This window comes from Apteryx mantelli, chromosome 1, assembly GCF_036417845.1.
Source record: "Apteryx mantelli isolate bAptMan1 chromosome 1, bAptMan1.hap1, whole genome shotgun sequence".
Classification (NCBI taxonomy): Eukaryota; Metazoa; Chordata; class Aves; order Apterygiformes; family Apterygidae; genus Apteryx; species Apteryx mantelli.
The window spans coordinates 19,061,928-19,079,902 of record NC_089978.1 but is presented as its reverse complement, the minus strand read 5'-3'; the positions used below and the strand labels follow the sequence as shown (position 1 = coordinate 19,079,902).

General features: G+C 42.7%; 1 protein-coding gene across 9 annotated transcripts in view; it reads left to right on the top strand.

Moving 5' to 3' along the window:
* The window catches only part of CWF19L2 (CWF19 like cell cycle control factor 2), a 120,704-nt gene that overhangs the window by 4,578 nt on the left and 98,151 nt on the right, over positions 1-17,975 (top strand). For all 9 annotated transcript variants that reach the window (XR_010883199.1, XM_067289913.1, XM_067289901.1 and 6 more), the window contains exons 2-3: positions 16,192-16,302; positions 17,019-17,138. Coding sequence is in view for 8 of the 9 variants with exons in the window: in XM_067289913.1 (XP_067146014.1) it covers positions 16,192-16,302; positions 17,019-17,138 (231 nt within the window). In the remaining variant the exon portion in view is untranslated. The remainder of the gene's footprint in view (positions 1-16,191; positions 16,303-17,018; positions 17,139-17,975) is intronic.

Genomic DNA, 17,975 nt, shown 5'->3' with positions numbered 1-17,975 from the left:
AAGAGCAAGAAATCTATAGCGGCCCTATTTTGTAACACAGCGTGGTTTATGCTCAGTGCATCCTGAGACATCTCATCTAGTACTCGTGATGTAATAGTTAACTCATTTTTGGTCCAACAAGCCAATTGCTCTGCCAATTTCATCGCCTTAAGCCCAGCGGCTCCCGGCAGTAGCGTAGCAGTCGCCAGCTGCCGGAAGCCTGACCAAAATACGGGATCGCCAATGTCCTTGCACTCTAGCTCATGCACACTCCTTCTGCCCCGCCCGCGCTTCATCAAGACCAAGTTCTGCAGTTGGGTGAGATTGGGGTGGAACAGACTCAATCTCCCCAGGTAGCACAGGCCTCCACGCAGGATGCGTGGCACACCGTTCCAGGCCCTATCCCCGCATATCAGAAATATACCAGGCGGCAGTGCTTTCGCTGTTATGTGGCTTGTTGCGTTGCAGTTCGTATACACCTGGCCATGCACGTCACCGCTGCTTAAGGCGGAATTCAAGGTTACCCATTTTGATGACCGCTCTTCCACCAACCCCCCCAACACTCTTTTGTTCGTGCCCAGTCATTGCAGCACGCTCACAATCACAATCCCGTTCGTTCCGGGTGAGGCTGGTGCTTTGTTTTCGTCCTCTGTCAAGAGCTTCCAGTTCCTGCCGCTGGTCTTCAAGCGCAGGTAGTAGCTGACTCACGGGCTGTTTCCAGTGGGCAGTCGTCCGCAGGTCCAACGTTACTCTTCTTCAACCACGGTCGAACCCACTTCGCGGGTATCCACTCCGTACCAGTACCTGCAATGACACAAGCATACCCTCGGCCCCAAGTGAGTAATTCCACAGGCCCCTGCCATGAATGTGTTTGTGGTACCCATCGGGACACGAGCGTCTTAATAGGTCTCGTAGTCTGTGCATGGCGTGCCCCTGGGCTGATCAACTCCCCTTGGTCTATTTCAATGAGGTTGCGCCAATTTAACACATAACAGCTTTTTGCTACGATGTCATGGACGGGGAGAGATACCTCCCCCTCCTTTTTCAAAATAGCAAAAAGGCGTTTTAAATCCTGATGACGGCGCTCCACTATGGCCTGGCCAGTGGAATTATAGGGGACCCCCGTGGAATGTGTAATGTCCCAAGCTCTCATAAACTCAGCGCACGCGGCGCTCGTATAGGCAGGTCCATTGTCGGTTTTTATCTGAGCCGGCTTCCCCAGCGCGGCAAAGGCTTGCAGCCAATGCAGGCGGCAGGCAGTAAAACGTGTGGAGGTTGCGGCAGTGGCCCAGGTCATTTTACTGAATGTATCGACTGATACATGGACAAAGCGCAGTCGCCCAAAGGCAGGGACTTCTGTGACATCGGTCTGCCATAACTGGCGAGGTTCTAACCCGCGTGGGTTTGTCCCTGTATCCTGCAGCGGGGGAATGTGTGCACAATCAGGGCACGCGGCCACTATGGCCCTGCTTTCTGCCCGGGATAAGTTGAACTCCTTTTGCAAAGATCTAGCTGACTGGTGAAAAAACGCATGAGATCGTTGTGCCAGCTGTAACCTAGTTTTTTCTTCACCAGCGGCTGAGACTTGGGCATCTATGCGCTGGTTGCCCTCCGCCAATATTCCCGGCAGTCCCGAATGACTACGGACGTGTGTGCACCAGAATGGCTGAACGCGAGAATTTAAATGGCCGCTTGCTTGTATCAACAACGCCTGAATCTTGGGGTTAGCAGTCTGCCCAATAAGAGCAGAGTGTAGTCGTTGTAACACACCCGCCACATATAGTGAATCAACTATAAGATTAAGAGGTTCTTCTGCAAAGTCCTTCAACGCGAGTACAGCTGCCATGAGTTCTAAAATTTGCACGGAGTGCTCGGGGGCACCTTGCATGATCTTTCGAGCCCATTCTCCTCGTACATTCACGTATTCGTATCCGTACTTCTTCGTTTTGCCGCTAGCGTCCGTAAAGACGGACTTCGCGTTGTGGATGGGGCCATCTGCCATTACCTTCCTTTCTTCAAGCATCAATTGCGTGTGCAGTAGTGGGTGCTTTGGATAATGATTGTCGAGGGGAACCCCACACGTCGCCAGGGCGAATGAAATGCTCTGTTGGGTCCATTCGGATACGAGATCCAAAGAAACCAGGGGCAGAATGATGCGTGAGGGCTCCTTCCCTGATATGATGCGGACGCGCTGTCTTGTTTTTAGTAACAGTTCTCCCACAGCATCTTTCCTGGGCATAATCACTGTGCGTGGCTGGACTGGCGAAAACACCCACTCCAGGATCGTGAGCTGATTTGTCTCGTTTGTTTGACCAATTATGCCAACCACCTCCTGTTGTTTATTGTAGCACACTATGTCAATGGGTTTCATGGGGTCATAGCGATAGGCTTGTACATTTCCAAGCTTCCTCTCTATGTTAGCCATGACTTCTTGCACTGGAGGAGACAACGTTCTTGCTTCTCTGGGGTTCTTGCTATTCTTAAGTAAATTCACCAGCGGTTGAATTTCCTCATTGGTAATGCCGCAGTAAGTACGGATCCATTGAATGTCCCCAAGAAGTTTCTGTACATCGTTCACTGTTGCGATCTTCCGCGTGATCGAGGTTTTCATTGGGTAGACTCGGGTCTCGGTTATGACCATACCAAGATAGTTCCACGGTGCGTGTTGCTGGATCTTCTCAGGGGCGATGGTAAGACCCCAGGCCTGGAGTTGTTGACTCAATTCCCGTTGACTCTCTTCTAGCAGCGGGGTTTCTGTTGCGACTAATATGTCGTCCATGTAGTGGTATACTATAGCCTCGGGATGTCTCTGCCTCCAGGGTTCTAAGGCTCGGTCTACATACCATTGACATATCGTGGGGGAGTTTTTCATACCTTGGGGTAGAACGACCCACTGATAGCGTCTCGAAGGACCAGATCGATTTATCGTTGGCACTGAGAATGCAAAGCGTTTGGAGTCCTCCAGATGTAAGGGGATACTAAAGAAACAGTCTTTCAGATCAATTACTAGCAGACTCCATTCCCGCGGGAGCATGGTAGGTGATGGCAGTCCTGGTTGTAACGCTCCCATATCTTCCATTGTTGCGTTCACAGCTCGCAGATCGTGTAGCAGTCTCCATTTTCCTGACCTTTTCTGTATGGTAAAGATAGGTGTGTTCCATGGGCTGGTTGAAGGTTGAATATGTCCCAATTGTAGCTGTTCTTCTACCAATTTGTTAAGTTCCCTTAGCTTCTCCTTTTGCAGCGGCCACTGCTCGACCCACACTGGTTCGTCAGTCTTCCATGTAATTTTCAGCGTGGGCGGAGAAGTGTCAGCAGCGGCCATTACTAAAAAGGGCACGAGAGAACTAGGCCCCACTGAGACAGAAGGTCCCGGCCTAAGATCCAGAGAGGGGTATTCATTACGTATGGTGTTACCACGCCCAAATGACCTTCTTCGTCGCAGATCTTCACGGGTCTCGCACTTCTCCAGGTGGGGGCTGAACCACCAATCCCCTGTACTGCAGTGGTGCTATCCACTAGCGCCCAAGCGGCAGGCCAGGAGTCGCGAGGTACTATGGTGACGTCGGAACCGGTATCCATCATCATCTCGGCTTTTAGGTGATTCATTCCGTCTGGAGAGGTAATGATGACCTTTCGAATGGGTCTAGTCGAGGACACAGCAGTCGAGAACAAGGCCAGGGGCGTCCCCGTAGAGCCGAAACCTCCTCTTCTATCATCTCCGCTGGCCAGGGGGACCGCAGACTTGAAAGGGATCAATTGGGCAATTTTGCTTTTTGCTGGTATTGTAACTGGGGGACAGAAGACCTTCAGCATGATTTTTATAGGTCCACGGTAGTCGGCGTCGATGCATCCAGGGAGAACAAAAATTCCCTGTCTAAAGGCAGATGATCGTCCTATCAGTAAGGCTGACAGCCCCCCCCCCAAGGGGCCACAAACGTCTGAATTTACCAAGTGGACCTGCTCAGTGGCAATGCTTACTGATTCTGCCAGGGCCAGATCGATTCCGGCGCTCCCTCTTGTGGCTGCATGGTGTTCGAAGAGGCAACCATGGGATATTTCTTCGCCGCGTCCCAGGCGCAGCTGTTCCAGTTTCCCGACAACGGGGTGCCGCTTTTCTTGCATTTTGAACGGCACTCACTTGTCCGATGCCCAAACTTGTCACAACGCTGGCAGATACGGTTGTCTTTAGCCAGTCGTCTGAGGGGGCAATGTTTCTTCCAGTGCCCAGGTTGTCCGCAGATGTAGCAGTTCTCTGTTTTGCGGCCGCCCCCTCCTTGTGTAGGGCCCTGTTTCATAGCTACAGCTAATGCAGTAGCATGGATCTTCGCTTTTTGTTTTTCTAGCTCCATGGGTGCTCGGGAGCAAATTTCCACCATTTGGAGCAAAGTTGCTCCTGGAGGCAAGGTGGCGAGCAGTTTTGTGCAGGTTGGATTGGCGTTCTGCGTAGCGATCTCCTTAACCATGATTGTTTTCATATCCTGTGGCACGTTCGGGGCCGCATCAACAGCTTCCTTAAGTTTGTCCACGAACTGCAGGAACGGTTGGTCTTCCGCCTGCCTTATTGACAGGTAAGGCGGATTAGCTTTCCCTATTTGGGGCAGTGCAGCGAATGCCTCTAAGGCAGCGTTTTTTGACTGCATCAGGACTCGGGGATGCAGTGCCGCCTGTCGAGCGGGGTCTCTAAAAGCTCCGTTGCCCATCAGCATGTCCAAAGATGTCATACGTAACGGGTCATCTGCCGGTAAGTCCAAATTAGATAATTGGCATTGACCAAGCAGTTCCTGCCACTTATTCAGAAACACCAGCAAAGAGGTGGGCCCCAAAATCAGTTCGGCAAGGGCACGGATGTCGCTCGGCACCAGGTTTTGATATTTTACCAGTGCTCTCAGCTGCGCTTGCACTTGATGGTTATTTATCCCGTACTGCATTACCAGCTGTTGCAGCTTTGTTACCACTTGCCAATCCAGAGGCTCCCACCTCGTCTGTCCCTGACCCGTGGTCACGACCGGGGCTACTATAGGGAAAAACTGCATGTCCCCAACCAGTTCAGCATTCTGAATGATCCCGCGCCACCTTTTTGCCATGTCAAAGTCAGGGTCCCTAGGTGGCAGGGCTTTCTCCGGTGCTCTCGGTAAACAGTCCAAAATCATTCGATACTCTTTCTGTGTTAAAGGGGTTTTTTTCCAGGCTTGCAGATGTTGCTCCGCCTCCTCAAGGGACCACGTCCCTTTGAGTACGTTGGTAATCACCCAGTCTCTGGGGGCGATCTCTTGGTTCTCCTGGGATCCGCCGGCAGGATCCCCGGAGAACCGTTCCTCAACCGCCTTCAGGCCGTCCACAATAGCCTGATGCGCCTTCTTATACGCCTCCCTCACATGCGCCTTTTTCGACCCCCTATCCAACCTCCTCATTTCCTCCAGCAATTCCTCCATTTTCTTTGAATATTCAGTCAGATCAACGCTTTTCTCCTCAGGTAAAGGCACAGTGGCCGGATCCACTTCCATAGGGGGAGCGGACGGCTGCGGGGGGGCGGCAAAGGCATCAGCAACGTCCCCTTTCTTGTACGGTGGCAAGTCCTCATATCCTGTGCCAGTCCCCCAAGCCTCCCGCTCTAGCTTAGAGAGAGGTGCCGCACACGGCAGGGAGGGCTCATCTGTCACCGAGGGCCCCCCCGCGGATGGTGTATCAAAGACAGGCACCGCGCACTCCGCTCCGGGCACCGCGCACTCCGCTCCTTCCGCGCACTCACTCCCCGGCGAAAGTGCCGCTGCAGAGGGCTCCACTTGCAGCGCCCTCCGTATGGCAGCGGTCGCCTGTGCCTCCCCGTGCAGCTGTTCGATCATGAGCCGCACGTCTCGATATATTTTGGCCAGACGCCTGGCCTCTTTTTCTCCGTTCTGGATGGATTCCCACAGTTCCTTCCCGACCTTCTTCCAGGTTACCGCGCTAAAGACCTGGCTGGACTCCCGTAACAAACCGCGCCGCCTTCCCCACAACAGCAAGTCCACCAGCGCCTGGCGCTCCACCTGGCGCTCTGTTTGTGCTGCCACTTGTAACAATTTTTCTAACGTGGCCTTTTCTACCGCTGATACAGCGTTTCCCATACCGCCCGCCGCCTCACAAGGGCGCCTGACTCACCGGTCAGAAGAGTTGCGTAGCTACGACTTTTCTTTTCCCGTCTTCTTTCAGACGGCCAGGCTCGTTTTCCCCGGGCACGAGCCTCCCGGGCGGTATCCACTCCCGTTACTCGAACTCTTAGCAAAGCCAGCTTCTCCTCTGCAGTATCACGTCGGGGTCGCCAGATGTCGCGGTCCGCGGGAGTGACGGGAATGAATCATACGCATTCACAGAATGCAGGTTCAATTCCATCTTTATTCAGCAATTTGCCTATTTTATAAGTACAAGTATTCGGCGCTCTGGCCCTTGATTTGTGGTTCATACAGATTATGTCACAGGTAGCCAATCATTGCACCGATCACGCACACAGCGGTCATGCCTTGTACCTTGCTGCTTGTTTAGCAAAGCTGTCTAGCCCTTAACCTTGGTTCCCACTGGCTTCTGCTAGTTTATCTGTACTTTCTCAGGATGTATCATTCCCAGCTGCACCAGTGTCCTTGGTAAACTACTTCAAAGCACATAGCAGCAGCTACAGTCTGAGGCCTAAGGCTTCAGCAAATTTAGCTACTTATGCTAAGCAAGTTGTGCTAAGCAACTAATCCTAAACAGTGTAGTTCCATACTCTATATTTCATATAGATTATTGTTCTGAAGTACCGCAAGGGCCCCAACAGGGGGTATCTTTTCAAAATGTAAAAATACATGATAGGAGGGTGTAAAGAAGATGGAGCCAAACTCTTCTCAGTGGTGCTCGATGATAGGACAAGAGGCAATGGGCACAAACTGAAACACAGGAAATTCTCCCTGAACTTAAGGAAACACTTATTTACTTTGAGGGTGGTTTAACGCTGGAGCACGTTGCCTGGAGAGGTTATGGAGTCTCCATCTGTGGATACTCAAATGCCATCTGGACAGGGTCCTGGGCAACTGCTCTAGGTGATTGCTTGAGCAGGGGGATTGGACCAGATGCTCTCCAGGGGTCCTTTCCAACCTCAACTATTCTGTGATTCTGTGTTATCTTGGAAGTTCCTGCTTTTTGCTTTGGGAAAGACAACTGGGAAGCTGCATAGGTCTGATGCTTCAGTCATGATGCTCCCAGATACTCTACAGTTTACAGAAGTGACTGTGCTTCAGCAGTTCTGTTTCTGGAAAGATGAGAGGAGATGTTCAACTAGATTCACCGTAAGGAGCTCTTAGTTATAGAGATACTGCAAATATTTAGTCTGTGTAGGTTGGGCTAAAATGAAAGGAAGCCCTTTAACTCTGGTTACAGATACCTTTTGTTTGTTGAGGGTTAGGACTGCAAGTAATTTAAGGGAACCTTTCCTGTATCTTCAGAAGTAATTTGCCCAAAATCACTGAGCTGACTGGAAAAATCAGGAATTAGCTGGGTATTTTTTTTTTTGAAAATTCCATATACACAAAAATCAAGAGATTATTTAGTAGATTTTGAAACAGTTGTAGAAATAGAATTGATTTCTTCATTAGCTTTTACATTTAAAACAAAGAAACTAGAAGATTGCTTCTTGTTGATTTTTAGTTCTCTTTCATGATTTTTGCTGGTTATGATTATCTCACACACTTCAGTTGAAGAACCAAAAAAACCCTGAATGCCTCGACAGAGATTTTTCTTTTAAATTTTGGAAACATCTTTTGTGTAGTCTGTCTTCCCAACTGCACTGGTAAAGCACAGCAGCTGGTTATGTTTATCATATTGATCAGTAATCAAATAATTAAGTGTTGACATGCAAATTGTTATCAAGCTCCTGAAATAGCATCTTGTTTTGATGTGTAGGATAGTTTATAACACCACTGTTTGAGTTTGCAAGTTTAGAAAGAGAAAATAATCTGGGTATTTTTGTAAATGCAGGAACGTATGCTTTTTTAGATGAGAACATGGATTTTCCATAAAAACTAGCAATAATACAATCTTGAATCAGTCCCTGAATCTGTACTATGACATGGCATTTCTGTGATTTGGTGTTGATCATCATCTGCTCTGTAGTTTTTGGTGGACCTGGATGAGTCTTTTACTCTTTTGTCTCTATGGTTGATGTGATTTGGCCATTGCTTATATAGAAATCCTGTCTTTTAATTGTTAGGGATGGATGATAGCTGGCAAATTTCTCTTGATGGCAGTACATATTGATTAAAAATTACCTACTACTGGATTACCTACTACTGTAGGTAAATAAGATCTTACTCATTATTTCACAAAGATGTGAAGATATGTTTTTCAAACAATGTAGATAAAATGATGATACCTTGAAACAGTCTCATTGTACAATATGAAATTGTGTTTAATTTTACTTATTTAGGTTTCTGAAAAAATTGAGATGTGCAATCCCTTATTATTTTAATATGTCTCATTTCATTCTTTTGGCTTAGTCCTCTACCTGTATTTTACATTTTTTATGTTTTATTTTCTTTAAAAACCTGACCTAAACCTTATAAAAGCAGTGTGTAACAATATCACTGAGTGCACTGTGTTTGAACTCTAAACAACCTGTGAAATGAGCAGGTTTTCTCAGTGAAGTAGTTTTAGGTATTTCTTCTTAAATCAGCTTAACTGTTGTTATGTGAATGGTATTTGCAGAAATGATTAACTGCTTTGGCAATATTTTACACTTCATTTTTAGTGAAAAATTACAGAAATTAATCTTAAACAGAAATTAATAGCAAAACATGTCACTGTTTTGGTTTTTAGAGCTGTTATTCATTGGAAACTGTTTATATGCTGTAATACTAAGCCATTTCATGTTCTTTCCCTTTTAAAATCCATCAGAAGTGTTACATCCTTGACTGTCTTTCAGAGGAAGTAAGCGTGTCAATACTATTATACTCACTGAAATCTTAAATCATTAATTAATATTAGGGGAGTAATAGCACCGAGAAGTGAATCCTTTTTTTACAAAAGGTCTTCATACTTCTGACAAAGCAGTTCTATATGCATTTTTGCAATCCACACCTTTGATTTAAAAGACAGGTCATTTTAGAAGCCTACTGATGTCTCAGTTTTTATATTCTGTTAGTCCTTCTTTTAGAGCTCTCTCTGCCACAGGTCTGGAGAGGTTCTGGGTCAACATGATTCCTACAGTTTGCTAGCAGTAGTAGCTGCAGGCAGGTGTCTGTTCCTCTGCGGCGTCTGCAGCTGTCCCAGCAGAAACTGTTACTGCCTCCCAGCTGCTGCTGAAGGAAGAGTGCCATCGCCTACAGTCTGCTTTCTGAATTGCATGTCAGATTGTTCTGGGATCATTTTTGGTCACAACAAGTTTGAAAATTGTTTCCATGGTCTGTCTTGTGTACCTTTTGACAGGTGCAAATGACAAAGAGCAGTGATGTTTTCAGCTGGCACAGCTGCATCTGCAGGAGGATGAGGGTACAGGCAGCACTGGTACAGTTGTGATATGGCAGCTTAGGGTGGAAACTAATCCCTTTTGTATGTCTCCACTGCTGTCCTCCTTGGTAAGGCTTCAGAGATGTAACAATAATGGGAATATTGAGGATAGAGAAACATAGCCTAAGCATTCGTGAAAATAAGTGTGTTACCAAGATTGAAAATGTGTACAGGAGCATCAGAATTATCAGAGAAGGCATGTCCGGGTTCCCTGAAGATAAGCATTCATATAACCAAGCTTCTCCAGCCCTGAGCTTTGTAATGATGTAAGCTGGGAGAGTAACGCAGGCCACAGAAACTTCTCTGATAGTTTAATATGGAAACTGGTAAATGAATAGAATGGATTATATGACAGGATTGAGATAGTCCTGAAATTAGAAATGAAACCTCATTGTTTAGATTTTGGGTGTCTTATGTTGATATCTTAAGGACTGGGCTAGCTTTTTTGTCTTTTGAATTTGTTAACAGAAAGTGGTTTCCCAAAGGAGTTGTTCCACACTACTTTGTCCTCCAGTCTCCTTCCTCCCCAGGCTGCGCTTTTTTTTCTTCCTTCCTGATGTCGGAACTGGTAGCTTGCATGACCTTGTAAGAGGACTAGTTTGGAAGCTAGATCTGCAGAAAGCTGTCCCCTGTTCTTGGTAGGATTCATCTTCTGTCAGTATAGTTCCCTGAAGTGGCCAGGTCAATGCAAGGAGAGTGGTGGGACGCACAGGTGGGAGTGCAGAGAAGAGAGGTGTGGAAGTGGAGCCTTGCGCTTCAATGGCAGGTAACCATTCAAACAGCTCAGCTGTGAAGTCGTACTTGATCTCTCTTTGCTGATTGTGTTTGTTACACTACATTGATATGGTATTGGGCTATGGAGTTTCTTCTGACTGTTTGTTGCAGGAAAAAGGAATTTTTTCTTTGTTTTGATGGAGAAGTTGTCTTTTGGACAGTGGCATTTTTCATTTTATCCTAAAGAGTTAGAGATTGACCACAGTTAATGATGGGACATTGCATGGTCTTTCTAGTGGTATTGAAAATTCTCTCTGCCCTTGCTGAGAGCTGAGTTGATAATCAGAGTTTGGGCCAGTAAAGAGTGCTGGTCAGGGTTTCTGGGCACTGGAGAGGGAGTGGTTTAGCCTCCCTCACTAAGGTATGGTGTGACCCACTTCTGGAAGTCTTTTGGGTGCTGTCATGTAACAACTTCTGTTTATTGTGCAACCTAGTGCTGCCATTGGCAGTGCCTTTGATCTTTTCTGCTTCTTCCTGGGGTGGCATACTGTAATTTTTGCAGGTTTTGGTGTTTGTCTCTGGTGTATTATAGGCTGTTTGGAGCAAGTTTTATAGTTAGCACAGCAGATGCTCTGGTCGACAATTGTGCAGGACTGGCCTTAATGACCTACCTCATCCCTGTACTGAAAAATTGGGAGAACTTTCCCTGAACTCGATTTCCTTCCTCTTTCAGAGGGGACTGTGAAATCCAAGCTCCTTTGGCTTGTTTGCAGTAAAGACTCTGAAGAGTTTGCTCTGTCCACCTTGGCTAACATTGCTACCATATTGCTGTAGAGTACTGTTTTTATAACGGATTACTGACAGATCTTTCATAGTGCTTTGCCAGCATTATGCTTCACCTTGTGCCTGTTGCAAAGAGGACTATGAGTAAGTTTATTAGGGTACCCCAGAAGTATGATATGTAGCATGCTGCTTACCCTTCTTGGTAATTGCTTTTAATGGTACTATGTGTTTGTGTGGTGCTTGCACCCTCACTTGCATTGCTCTGAAATAGAAGTTATTTCAGAAATATAGCATCTTATATTTATGGTGAAGAAACATAAAAATGTTGTTGCAGTGGTGACCTAAAATGTATCTAATGTTAAGTACTTGTCTGTAAAGGTGAAAGGATAAATTGTTGGATATTTTTGTATTAATGAAACTTCATTTGAAATAAATGCTTAAATTGCTGTGGATTGAGAGATGTGAAACTATTAGAGTTGGCCTCTATAGCATAGCAGAATAAGTCTGACAGGGGACTTAATTATAAAATGTAGAAAGGGAAGAGAAAATAGATGGATGCTAGTTAGCCACGCATGATTATAAAAGACAAGTAGAATAGGAGGTTAAGGTCTGAAGCTAATAAAGAAAGTAGCTTAGATTTCCCCTCTTCTCACCCAAGTGATGCTTGAAATAATTGGGGGAGTGGTGAGGGGAAAATCTTCCTTGACTATAAAAATGAATATTGTAATTTGATGATAGAGGGAGCTAGATAGATATGTACATCCAGAGGTTACAGCTGCTAGCATTCTAGTGTGGTATTAAATTGATAATTCAGGTAAAAATATAAGTTTAGTCTTTTATAAATCCCTAGGCAGCTTTTTTGTTTTACTTATGGATATTGTTAATGATCATCTATATTTTGTATCTTGGTCTAAGAAAAAACAAACTTTTGTCTGCTGCTTTTTGTGTCTGTCTCTCTTTTTAACAGTCTGGTGGTAGTGTCACTACAGGTTCATCTTGTCCAATCCTGTGTCATCCAGTATTCAGGAGACCACAGTCTGCAGTTTAATGATGATTTAGAGTCATTCTGTGTTCTGAGTATATATTTGCATACTTTAGTCAGAAGTATGATCAACCTCTTTTATTAGGATCATGTATTTCATTTACCTAAATGCTTGCCTGTATTTTTTCTGTTTATTGTAGAGCTAATAAAAAGTGTTCCTGCTCCTTTTGTACTTTATTTATAATATTAACTTCATTTTACTCAATGTATATTTGTAAGTTTTGTAAATTTGTCATTTTTGAAGGAAATAGTAATTTTATTTAAAATATACTTTTTATTATAGAGAAGGGTAGGAGTCTAAATCACAAAAAAGACTAGTAGATGAATAGGAAGAAAGTAGTGGAGAATAAATGAAGGAGGGTCACTTGAAGAGTACCCCCCCCAAAAGAAAATAAAATGTCTGAAATGTAAAGGGGGAATGTGTTTGGGGGGCAAAAAAGAGGAAAAATAGGGGAAGTTAATGATTCTTAAAAAGAAAACTTGAAAACACAGGAGAGAGAGAAAATTTGTTTTATTGTTTGATACTCTTGTAATGTATGAAACAAGGCAGCCAGTTCCAAATACGTAACACTGTCACCCTTTGGACTGCTTAGTTTGCTAAATAGCTTCTAATTGAAGGACTTTGACAAAGGTTTTTGCAAGTTATATACGTTATATGAATTCTATTTAATTTTTTTTTTTGTAGATGGGCGTGTACTAATATTTAAGGAGAACGCAGGAGTAATTTAGATTATTTAGTTATCAGTGCTCAGTTGGAATATATTTTTGATTTATCTTCTTATTTAATACTACTGTTCTTTTGTTGTTAAAATGGACACATTGGCTAAGGAACCATTGAAATGCTAATGTGCAATCTATATTGTAATTCTGATTATGAATACACCTTTACAAACACATCACTATCTGGGCTGTGATGCAAGTTGAATAGGTTTGTGTCAATTGCTGCTTAAAATTGCATAGACTATGTGATTAAAGATTTATTTAGTTTTGGTTAACCTTAATTAAAGGTTTTAAAATGGAATGTGATAATGTTATCTGATAATGTTATCTGTAGAGCAAATTTGAGGTGATATCAGATAAATACCCTGTTTGTTGATAAACCAGCAGATGATCAACTTGTTCTAATGCTTATCTTATCCCTACTTGCCTTTGTGATTTGTTGCAGATAAAGTGAGAGTATGATTTCTTATTTATCTCAAACAGATGATATGAAGTGTTATTTTTGAGATTTTGAATATATCTGTTTTCAGATTCTGTATTGTGTTTTATCTGGAGCTTTTATTTGATATCTTTAACACTGTACTGAGTTTTCAGCAGCAATAAGAAAGAAATCTAAAAATACTTTGGAAGAGAACATGCAAATTTGACTTGATTTGAAGCAACAATGTGTTTTCTGCTTTATACAATCAGCATGTTGATTTGTATTCGTACATAGATGTAATCTCAGCTAACCAAGAGAGTCCTATAAATTCTGTGTAATGATAAACTGATGATGTGGTTAAAGTCTACCAGTGTCTTTAAATAACTGTTTGGGAATTTACACATTTCAGTGGTGAAAATACCAAGTTGGTGAAAATAATTTTACTGTACAACTAGAAATAAAATAGTGCATTTATATTTAAAATATTTTTGACCTGACAAATACCCAGAAATCGGGGCACCCATTCTTACTCACTATGCATGAAATTTGCTTTGCAAGTGGTTGTAGGGTGCAGACCCACTAGTGTGCTGTTTTTGCTGCTCCGTGGTGGGGATGCAGGCTCTCTGGAAGCCCATCTTCAGGGACTGTTAGGGTAGTACAGAAGCAGCTGGCATTTACTGTCTAATTGGGCCGGCCCAAAGATTTTACTTCCTGATTTACAGGTTTGTGGTAACAGTTTTATAATAATATCTGCTCCTTGGCTGTTTGCAAAACTAAAACTTAATTCAGCTTCTCATGGGAGTGTGAGATACTGACACAGGATCTCGTCCTTCCTCTAAGGAAGAGAAAAATGTTGTTACTGTAGGCCCACACCTTGCATACAAAGGGAGATGACAGACTTGCATCTTCCAGTATTAACTTTCTAGTCAGGAAATGAGTATATTAAATGAAGAGGTGTTGACAAGCTGATCTCGATTGACCTTCATTTGAGGTATTCATAGGTTAATATGCCTAAGAATTGATGAAAGGATGGATGTGAACTGTTAACTTGAGCCTCAGGCCTTTCTCTACCAAAAGTGAAACAGAGTATGTGGAAAGCTTGTCCTTTCCCCATCTAAATCTTGACAAGAAAGTCTGTTTACTTGTGGAGCAAACAAGCTTGAAGTCTCTATTTTGTTGTTTTTTTTTGCCATCTAGAACATTGGTCAAGTTCCCTGTTAGCCAGCTTTTGGTACACTTATCTCTAGTGTCCGTCTCTATCTAGTTATAAACTTAAGTTTTGTGTGTGTTCGGTTTGTAGGCATTTTATGAGTTGCATAGCTGAGGATATTACCCTTCACTTGTCCATGAATGTGGCAGGATTAGTTACTTTATTTTGGTCAGATGAATATATTTTTAAGACAGAAGGACCTTCATGGTCTGTATGGACTAGACCAGGGAATAACAGTCAGTGATTTCTGCATCGAGTTTCAGGGGTTTTGTTCAAGCTTGATATGTGTTGTGTGGTGGCCAGGGTTAGCTAAAAGAGCTTTTGGATCGTGTTAAGGCAGTAAAGAACTCACCTGCGTTTCTAGACTTCTGGGCGGGTTTGAAGTACTTGGGCTATGCTTAACAGCTACTTCACTCTTACTGGATTATAGTCCTGCTTATTCTTCTGTTTTGTTTATTTATGAAACTCAAAACTGTTTTGATGCTGGAATGAACATCTCAACATGCTCTAACTCCATCCTTATCCCTGCCTTTTGAATTCAAAGATATAGCATTCACTCAGTCCCTGGTAGACCATCTGCTTTGTTCTAGAGCTGGAAGTCCCAATAATTTTCATCCACTTAAGAAAATTTCCAGTTCTTGGCCTCTTTATTCTAGTTGACTTACGCTAACTTGTTTTGGTTTCTCAAAGTCTCTCCTTCTGAAATTAAGAGCCCTGGGTATGAACCTTCCTTTTTTTTTTTTTTTTTTTTTGAGTTTAAATGCATTAGAAAGATCATCACCTTCTGGGGCTACTATGAAAGTAAAGGATGAAGCTTTAAAAGGGTGCTTCATTTAGGCACAGGCATGTGTAGTATTTTGATTTTTGTTCTTTATGCCATTTTCAATATTGCTAATAGCATTGTTCAAAAAAATATATTAGCACTCCTAATTTAATAGTTGGCTTTTTTTTTTTTTTAATCTTATTTTTTAGATTGTACTTCTGTTCTTTGAACTGTTATGGTGAAAGAGCACCTACTGCTGTTCTTTCTCCAAGCCTCTCTTTCTAGCCATACAAAAGCTAAAATTTTTTTGGTAAGAAATACAAGTGTTATTTTCTACTTAAAAAGGTGAACTTTCCATGAAACTTCAGAAGTTCTGGAACTGGAAGATGCAGAACCCTGCTATTCTTCTTCCCTAATGATTTAAGACTAGTAAAATCATAGGGAAAAGAAATGCTGTGGTTTTCATTTTCAGTCTCAAAAAGGGAAATCCTTCCTGAGAGCATGGACCTCTGCAGTTCCAGATTTTTCACCTGGCTGAGGTGATTTCCAAAGCTGAATGTGCACAAAGATTGAATTGCGAACAGTTTACTTTTTAAATTAATAGCTGGTGAGCAGTGCTTTGGAATAGAATAATTGACCAGAGGTTTTTTTTTTTTTTTAGAAATAGAAAATCAGAAAGTCAAGCCCACTTTATGATATATTATGTAGTTCGTGAAGGTTATAAGAACAGAAGGCTTTTCAAAAGGGAGAACAGAAGCTGAATGTCTTATGTCACCCCATTATTTAGGATGATAGGATGGTATCAGTGCTAGAAGAGCTGCAAAGCTGTAGACTGAAGAAGGGCGGTATGTAATGTGGTTTAACTGAATTTCCCATTTAACATGTAATTCTAAAGTATTTTTAATGCTGTCCTTTTAAAATAAAAGTTCTCAGGAACAGTTCTTAGAATTGTGCTCTGTTGCGTTATAGCATGACTTACAAAGGTGTGTGTGCGTAAGTAATGCTGCTGAAATCTGACTCTTTTTCTCCTCTGTTCACGTTAGGCCAAAATTACTTATGAGAAGGAGCAGAAGCAAAAGCTACTAAAGCATCTGCGAGGTGAAGATACATGGATGCTTGCTGATGTGAACAAACGTGTGGAACAACTGGAAAAGGTGATGCAACTGTAAATCATTGAATTGAATTTTTAGTTTTTCACTACCTTCATATGAACAGAAAGCTTTGGTGGCTTTAAGATGATCTAAAAAACCTCTCAGCTTCTAAATTCCTTTTGCTTCAAAGTTAGCTTTCTTAAACTGGAAATAATCTTCTAGTCAGAAAGAGGAAAAACTTCTGTAGTTCAGTTACAGCTTTAATTTCTACCAAATGCAGAAGAGCAAGTACTGCCAGACAAGAATAATACCAGGAGAAGAATTACAGAGGATCCAAGGCTTTTTAGCAAGCCCTTGTGTGGAGGATCACAAGAAAAGCCCTAATGGCACTCAGAATATTCCATTCTCTGGTATTAGTTTAAAATCTGTGTAGATATTTCAAAAAAGGACAGATGTATGTTGACACAGTGATTCCTAAGGAAATAGCTTTGACCAAAATAAACAGTGTATAGAAGATGTATGTATAATTAGAGTGCCTTATTTCCAGTGAAAAATATGTTGGGGGCAGGGGGGAAGATGTCTCTTGTAGATGTGAGGCATAAAAACTAGAAGAAATACAAGAGAGAGGGTAATAGAAATGAATAAAATATGTAGCTGTGTCCAGCTGTGTGCAAGTTTTGCCTTTTTTTCAATGCGAGTTGGTTAGTGGGTTGTGATCGTATTTCTTCTGTGTTGGAGATCTGGTTTAGTTGATTTCATTTACAGATGTTTACTTGTAGGAACATTCTGTGCCAAAGAAAAAGAAAAAGGATAAACATTCAAGAAAACTGAAGAAAGAAAAGAAGAAAAGCAAAAAACAAAAATCTGAAAAGAAGGATGACTTCCTTGATAGTTCTTCAGTAAGTAAAAATGTCTTCTGAAGCATTTTAAAATTTCTTAAAACCTGCATTCTTTTAGTCTCTGTGGATAGACATGTTTAGTAGTCCTGTGTCTTACTCTTACCATTTTCTGTTGGGAAACACTGTGGCAAAGTGTGTCTTTTTAATATACCAAGTATTTAATCAATTTAAAAGGTGCCATTATTTGAATGTCTTCACATTTTCTGATATTCTTTTCACTCATTAGGAACTAAGAGGTTTACAGTTTTTCAGCAGAAAGAAATTGAACTTTTGGGGAACTTTTGGGAGAGAGCAGAGGCATTCATATGTTTTTTGTAGTCAGTGGTATATATGATGGAACAATGTGTCTAAAATTGCAAATACTTGACTTTGATTTTAAGCCTGAATTAAACCTGCTGCCTTTTTCCATGGATGTTCAACTGGGGCTTACTTGTCCATGAGTCCAAAGGAAGGTTCTAACTTGTGCATTTGAATCTGTATGCCTTTACATTGAAGGGCACTGCAGCAAAGCAGTACAAGAGACTTGATTGCAAATCAGGATGCTGCTTTGTGGCTGCTGTGTGTAAAATGCTAAGAGGATGTGTTGGTGCAAGTCAGGTAGCACTGTGATTTTCTTCGTAGAGATTCTCTTTCATTGAGAGATTCATGTATGCAGTATGATGAGATTTCTTTTCCAGGGACAGATAACAGAAGTGAACTGTGTTTTTTAGGACGGGGAAGTAACCTAAGCCACAAATTGATCCCACATTTCCTATGGGAAGCATCAAAAAACCTCAGATTGCATCAGTGAATCCCAAGATACAGCACAGTCCTGACTGATACCTATAATCTAAAGTC